General features: G+C 40.6%; 1 protein-coding gene across 1 annotated transcript in view; it reads left to right on the forward strand.

The window, feature by feature from the left end:
* The window catches only part of EFCAB3 (EF-hand calcium binding domain 3), a 35,714-nt gene that overhangs the window by 19,760 nt on the left and 7,621 nt on the right, over window positions 1-8,333 (forward strand). Inside the window, exons 7-8 of the mRNA XM_006833723.1 lie at window positions 2,017-2,088; window positions 3,313-3,433. Coding sequence (XP_006833786.1) covers window positions 2,017-2,088; window positions 3,313-3,433 — 193 coding nt within the window. The remainder of the gene's footprint in view (window positions 1-2,016; window positions 2,089-3,312; window positions 3,434-8,333) is intronic.

Genomic DNA, 8,333 nt, shown 5'->3' on the forward strand with positions numbered 1-8,333 from the left:
AATGTGAAACTGATGATGTGCCCTGTAAACTTTCACTCAATCCACAATAAAAACCTTAAAAAAAAAAAAGACACGGGATCACAAAATGAAAATCAAACTAAAAAAAAAAAAAAAAGTATATGCATACTTGTGTTTCTCTTTAAGGATATCAGTGTATATATGTAAGTTATGAAATAAGATTAATGCTAGAAAATAAACTATTCTTTGAAAACTCCTTGGTGAAACTAGGAATGACTATCATATTTCAATATAACATTCATGCTACCTATTGTGATGTATATTTTGGGCAGTGCCTTGAAAAAACAGATACAAACATATTGACAATTTCAAAAATGTGGCAGGTTACCAAAACTCAAGGCTTTAGTTTCTGTTTGAATCATAATAGTACAAATCTTCCTTCCATCATTGGTGGTGGTTGTGTGCCATCAAGTCAGTTCCAATTCATAGTGACTTCATAGATGGTTTCCAAGGCTATAAACCTTTACAGGAGCAGAAAGCCTCCTTTTTCTCCTAAGGAGTGAATGACTGTTGGAGTTGAACTGCTGACCTTGCAGTTAGCAGCCCAATGCTACCAGAGCTCTTTCCTTCCATCATTAAGGCCCACATCAAGAGAAGATGGAAGGAATACACAGTCACTGTACCAAAACGAAATGGTTAATGTTCAACCATTTCAAGAGGTAGTATATGATCAAGAGCCAATGATATTGAAGGAGGAAGTCCAAGGTACTTTGAAGGAATTGGCAAAGAATAAGGCACCAGGAATTGATGGAATAAAAATTGAAGTCTTTCAAGAAAGTCAGGCGGCACAGGAGGCATTCACCCATCTGCCAAGAAATTTGGAAGACAACTATCTGGCTGACTGATTGGAAGAGATCCATATTTGAGCCCATTCCAAAGAGAAGTGACCCAACAGAATGCAGAAATTATCGGACAAGCTCTTTGATATCACATGCGAGTAAAGTTTTGCTAAAGGTAATATAGAAATGGCTACAATCATACATTGACAGAGAACTTCCAGAGGTTCAAGCCAGATTCAAAAGAGGCCATGGAACAAGGGATATCATTGCTGATGTCCAATGGATCTTGGCTGAAAGCAGAGAATATCAGAAAGATGTTTACCTGCGCTTTATTGACTACGCAGAGGTTTTTAGTTGTGTGGATCATGACAAGCTATGGACAACATTGTGAAGTATGAGTATTTGGAACACTTAATTGTGCTCATGAAAAATCTGTACATGGACCAAGAAGCAGTTGTTTGAACAGAACATGGGAACGCTGAATGGTTTAAAATTAAAAAAGGTGTGTGACAAGGTTGTATTCTTTCACCATACTTATTCAACCTGTATGCTGAGCAAATAATCCGAGAAGCTGGGTTCTATGAAGAAAAACGTGGCATCAGGATTGGAGGAAGACTCATTAACCTGTGATATGCAGACAATACAACCTTGTTTGCTAAAAGAAAGAGGACTTAAAATACTTACTGAAGAAGATCAAAGAGCACAGCTCATCCAACACTCTATACAGGGTCGCTGTGAGTCAGAACAGGCTCAACAGCACTTAACAACAAAAACAAATGAAGAAAATAAGTAAATAAATAAAGATAATGGAAGTTTTCCACAAACTTTTTGAAACTCCCTCATAGTTCTCATTGTCCTTTAATTTTAGCAGACATAGGGTACAATTTAGAGCGATTACAATCTGAATGATGGGGTGGTGTCCAGTGGGAAAGCAGGGATGGTCCTGAGGAAAGGAGGGGTGGACTGCACCGCAGGGCCTGGGAGTGCTTGGACTTGATGTCCACACCACACCATCACTTTTGATGACTGGGTGACGAGTGTGAGGACGACATCACCCACCCCTTCAGGAGCTTCCCTTCCCTGAGCATACCTCCAACCCTAAGATACCTGCTTTTAACCATAAAATGGCCCAAGGCATTGTAATGTTATACTTAACATATGTACCTTAATCATTAAAATGTATCTTATCCTTGCTCTGAGACTGGGATTTTTGTTGCAGGAGATGGGAAAGTGAACTTCTCTGATTTTATAAAGGTGCTAACAGATAAGAATCGATTCCTCAAGGCTGTGGGTGAGTTGAGATGTTCTGAATAGATGGCCGTTGGATAGTTTCAATTCACTGCACAGTTAGCATTATCAACATAGACTACTTGTGTGGAGACAAACCATGGGCAGTGATTTCCTTCTGTACTGCTTCTGCAAAAAAAAAAAAAAAAAAATTGCTAAGTAGATTTATACAGAAGTTCTTTTGTTTTTGGTTTTGTTTTGTTTTTTAACTTAAATATGTCCATCAGGCAGTGTGGACTTATCTAAAGTCTTTAGCTCTTTGGGCTCCAATGAGATAGTCAGGATGTGACTGGTCTAGAAAAACTTGGTCTTCTTTAATAGTGTTTGAGTCCTTTGCCAAGTGTACATATTCGTACTACATTGAGAGGTTATCTAAAAGAAAATAATGTTCCTAGGAAAAGAATAGCTGTATCTTATGCAGATTTGGGGTACAGACAGTTCACTGGCCCTAAAAATGGCCTCTTCATCCTGACGTGACCTCCAAACCCAGTGCCAGGGCTGGGGAGTCTACTGGGGGTTAGCTAACATGTTCTCACACATGGTTATGAATGATGCTTAGGTGTGCTTGAAATATTGTTATTAGTAATCTAGTGGCTTACTTATATGCCATTAGTACTATAATAATTTGGTTATTCACCATGGTACTATAATGGTAGTCTGCCTTAAAGAAGCTAGCCACCATACATATCATGGTTTATTAGGATAAATGTATTCCAAATTCCAAATACCATGTAAAGCTATAAACCCCACCCAATCATACTCTATGAACTGTCCTTAAGGTAAACACAAGTAACTTCTTGCAAGGACCAATAGCAACAGGGGTTTCCCTGCAAACCTGACATACCAGGGGGCTTCAAAAAGTTTGTGGGAAAATGGAACTAAAAAAAAATCATGAAATTTTTCCGTAAATGTTTTGAAGCCTCCTTGTATGTTTATCAACAATTTCTGTACCTGGAAGAGCAGGACAATAGCCCTTAACTCAAATGCATGTTCATATGAAAAAAATAATATATTTACTCTGAAGTCATTGATCTAAAAGTGTTTTTCACATTCCATGATTATTTTATCTATCCAGTAATAAAATGACCTTTCTACCAAGTAAAGCAGATTCTGATATAATTCTCTAGTCCCTGACTTGGTGTTAATAAAGTAAACACTCTATTAAAAAGACAGTTTAATACTTTTTGATAGTCGTGTACAAGACATTTTGAAATCTTTTCCTCTATAGTTCCAGAAAAGGAGACCTGTATAGATGTAGCTGGCAGCTCGGGGAACCTGTTATTTGAAATCCTATCAAAGCTTGTAGAGACTTCAGCCCTGCCCAGAAAAGCTATAATGGAAATAGTAAGGTAAGAGGCAAAGAAAGGACAAAACAGGCTTCTCGGGTGCACTATTGAGGATATTGTCAATGCAGTCACCTCTCACTGGCATCCTGCTCAGCAGATCTGGTCCAGAACAAAAATGATGTCTGACAAATATCCCCATGTTACCATGTGAAACCTTATTCCTTCATCCCTCCATGGCTACCTGGCTCTGAAATTGCAAGGCTGACCTCAATTCATCTCAGGGGTCATTGAGGCCTTAACATAGCCAAGAACCTTGGGCCTTTTCTATCCCAGGCCAGAGAATCGCCGAGGAATGGGACTTTTCCATGGATGATATCGGGGGGACTTGGAAATCCCAGTCAGGCTGGCACTGCAGTAGCTCACAATAGGCCCTCTGACTGTGCAGACTCCCACCTCCCAAGGCTGCCTTTGGATTGCAGCAGAGGTAGAATTCGACTTGACAGTAGAAGAGAAGGAAACTTTCTCACACCGAAAACATTGATTCCAGAAAACATTAAAGATACATTTCCTTAAACATATCACAATAGATTTTCTGTTGTATTATATAAATTAAACAAATGTTGCTATTTTCAGCCTTTACAACTACTATTCTTTCAAAGCATCCTGGTATCCCACTTAAAAATCAAAACCAAACCCCTACTACCATGAAGTCACCTCCACCTTATAGTGATCTTACCGAGGGTTCCAAGATAGGAAGCTGGATAGGAGCAGATAGCCTCCTCGTTTTCCTGCAGAGTGCCTGGTGCCTAATCCATAGGACCAGTGAGTTGGTTAAGTGCCATCGAGTTGGCTGCAACTCACAGCAACCCTGTATAGGATTTCCAAGGCTTTGATGATCTTTGCAGGAGCAGAAAGTTTTATCTTTCTTCCTTAGCGTGGCTGGCAGATGCACACTGCACACTTGGCAGTTTGCAGTCCAGTGCTTATCATATGGAGCCACAGCACTCTTTGGTATCCCTCTTGGAGGGACTTAAAAGTACAGAATACCAACAACAACATAAAAATATCCTTACCTCAAAAAACCCTAAAACAGAACTATCATACACCCATTGCCGTTTAATCAATTCCACCTCGTAGCAGCCCTACAGAACAGAAGAGAACTCTGCTCCAAAGGGTTTCCAAGGCTGTGGGTCTTGACTGAAACAGACTCTGCTGCACCTTTCTCCCATGGAGCGACTGATGGGTTTGAACTGCCAACATCTCAGCAGATGAGTATTTTTACCACTGTAACCCCTAGGGCTCCATAAGAACCAGCAATTCCTGTCTTAGGTATAGATACCCAAAAGACCTGAAAGAAGACACTCAAAAAGAGACTTGTCCACTGATATTCACTGTAGCACTAGTCACAATAGCCAAAAGGTACAAACAACCTAACTGTCCATCAACAGATGGATAAACAAAATGTGGTACATACATACAATGGAATACTACTCAGTTAGTGTTGTTGTTAGGCACTGTTAAGTTGGTTCTGACCCATAGCAACCCTATGTACAATCCACTGGCCTAATAGCATGTTTAGTGCCTATATTGTACATCCTGGTTTATTTCATAGTGCCTGGGATCTTAAAAGCTTACAAACAGCTTTACATTCAAGGCACAACAATTGATCTCTATTTACCTTGAACAAAAGAGGAAGGAGAGTCAGGGATAGGAGGATAATGGGATGTATGCTCCTTTACCTTGAGACCAGGAGAACTGGATGGTGCCCAGCAACCATTTCTGAACATTTTGATCAAAGGTTCCATACAAGAATCCTGATCAAAAGGGGGAAATACAGAAAAGAATTTCAAACTCCAAACTTCCTAGAACCATGAAGGTTGGATGAACCCTTGAAATGATTGCCCTGAAATAATCTTTAAACCTAAAGCAAAAATAACTCCTGAAATCTTAAAATCAAATAGCAGTTTAACTTAACTAGTCAAAAATGTCTGCCTTGAGCATTGTGCTCTTTTAAGAACTAACTATATGGGAATCCTAAGGAGCTCTGGTAGCGTAGTGGTTACGAATCGGGCTGCGAACCTTAAGGTCAGCGGTTCGAAACTACCAGCCGCTCCACAGGAGAAAGATGAGGCTTTCTACTCCCGTAAAGATTTACACCCTCGGAAACCCTGTACAGGGTCGCTATGGGTCGGAACCGACTCGACGGCACTTAACAACAACAACAATATGGGAATCCTAGTTTGGTGCTGTAGGATAAACACTGGACTGCTAACCGTAAGATCGGTAGTTCAAACCAGAAGCCGCTCTTAGGAAACCCTATACAGAGTTGCTTTGAAACTGAAACAACTTGATGGCACTTAACAATGACAGCAATATGGAATCAAACTGACAAAGAGCAACTCAGAAGATTAAATAGGAACCTTGGGTGGGGGAGCAGTGAATTTATTGTTAATGAAGGAGAAACAACTCTGAAAAGTAGGGTGAAAATGGTTACACTAAATGGCATGTGTAGAAATTGTTGAATTTGTATATCTTTCACTGTGTATATTCCCAACAATAACACAAGTTAAGTAAAATTCTATTTAAAAAAGCAAACTCCTTAAGCACAGGCTTAAGGATCTTCTTGATTTTCATTAAGTATGCTGTTGTTATGTGCTGTCAAGTCGGTTCTGACACATAATAACCCTGTATAGGGTTTCCGAGGAGCAGCTGGTGAGCTTAAACCACTGTCCTTGCAGTTCAAACGGACTTTGCATTAACCCACAGGGCCACACCAGGCCTCCTCATGAAGTATGTTGTTAAGGATTCAATAAATACTTTCTGAGTCAATGAAAAAGAAAAGCCTATGAAGCAGTTCTGTGTGCACACGTGGGGTCACCCTGAGTCAGAATCAACACCACAACTAACAACAGCATGTAGATGTTAATGACAAAACTGTTAGAGAAATCAAAGACTTAGATGCTGTAAAAAATAAAAATATTACCTGGTCCTCAATAAGGAGTCATTTTATATGATCTACATCTGAGGATATGGAAGAGAAAGGACACAGATTCTATGCTTCATTCCAATTCAAAGACATTTGTTAAATGCTTGCAAATTTCACACATTGCCTAACCTCTCGGCCTCAGTTTCCTCATCTATAAAATGGATATAATAATATCCTACCTTACAGGACAATTTTGCACATTATAGGTGCAAAAAATGAAGCACCAACCATCCCCCCACAGCCTTCTCTGCTCAGCAAGTTCAGTAATTCACTGCAATGCCACACAGAACTCAAAGACAATACTCACAGTTATGGGGCTTATTAGGGAAGCTAACAGGTTACAACACAAGATCAGAAAATGCTGAGGGCACAGTTGTTCCGGTCAGCTGCTGATAAATGCCCACAGAACCCACCACTCCACCATAAACCTCAGCTCTAAGGCACTTGGGTTTTGCTCTGGGGGTCAGCAAACTCAGCTCCCCACTTAAATGCCAGAAGGCAGACCACTCTGCAAGTAGCTTCCTGCCCAAAGTCACTCAGCTTTACTTTCTCCTGACTCCCCTCTCACCATCTGCATTGTTCAAATATCATCTTCTCAGTAGGGCCTTCTCTGACCTGCCTGTTTAAAATTACCTCCCTGGTTCCCTTTCTCTGCTTCATTTTTCTTCATATTAGCGTAGTAGTTATAAGTCAGGCAGCTAGCCTCAAGGTCAGCAGTTCAAAACTACCAGTCATTCCACAGAAGAAAGATGAGGCTTTCTGTTCCTGTAAAGATTTACAGTCTCAGAAATCCTACACAGGGTTGCTGTGAGTCAGAACCAACTCCAAGGCATATAACCACCACCACCAATATCTAATAAGGAGTCCTGGTGTGGCGCTGTAGGATTAAGAACTGGACTGCAAGGTCAGTTTGAATCACAAGGTTGGTGGTTCAAACTCGCCAGCTGCTCCTTGGAAACCCTATACAGAGTTATTGAGTCGGAACCAACTCTATGGCACTTAAGGACAATAGTATCTAACATACTATATAATTTACTGTTTCTTTTGTATATTTCCTCACATTAGAATGTAAGCTCTATGAGAACAGGGGTTGGTTTTTTTCTGCTTTATATCCTGTGTGGCCCTGTAGGGTAAGCACTGGACTACTAACTGTTAGATCAGCAGATCAAACCCCCCAGCTGCTCCACAGAAACACTATACAGGGTCACTATGAGTCGGAACTAACTCAAAGACACTTAACAACAATAAAATATCCCTGTTGTCTATAAAAACGCTGATCTATATGAAGCATTAATATTGGTTGAATTGATCTCATTTAACCCCCAAATCAACCCTGTGAGGTAGATTCCAGTATCTCCATTTACAGTCAAGGAGAATACAGCCAAATCCCCCTCTAGAGTTTCCATCTGCCTATTGAGCGTTGCCATTTGGAAATCCCACAGGCACCTCAAATCCAGAACGGCAAGACTTTCCTTCCTTGCCCCAGCCTCCACCTCTGAGTTCTTACAACCAGAGAGGTAAGGCCTTTCATCATTTCACCGTAGCTGCAGACAGCAGTCCACCACCCAACAGCAAGGAGTCTGCTCTTGTCACTATAGTCACTAAAGGCACCTGTGTTTGTAAATCAGACGTTTATATCACTGGAGATGTTTGTCCGTGAATTGGAATCCCTTATCGTGAATAGCTGTACTTCCTTTGAAAGAATATATGACTTAAGATGCATGGTAACATATCTCCTAAATCCATTCTTACACATGTCCACAGGCTCCCCACTAGAAATATAGTGTAAGAAATGCTGTCGATAGTGACTGACTCTAGATAGTATGGTTCTCGGCAGCCGTATTTTCTTCTGTATATGTTTCTGTATTTTCTACATGCGGAGCTCTGGTAGCGTAGTGGTTACGAATCGGGCTGCGAACCTTAAGGTCAGCGGTTCGAAACTACCAGCCGCTCCGCGGGAGAAAGATGAGGCTTTCT

Source organism: Chrysochloris asiatica, unplaced genomic scaffold (genome assembly GCF_000296735.1).
Source record: "Chrysochloris asiatica unplaced genomic scaffold, ChrAsi1.0 scaffold00007, whole genome shotgun sequence".
NCBI classification, from domain to species: Eukaryota; Metazoa; Chordata; class Mammalia; order Afrosoricida; family Chrysochloridae; genus Chrysochloris; species Chrysochloris asiatica.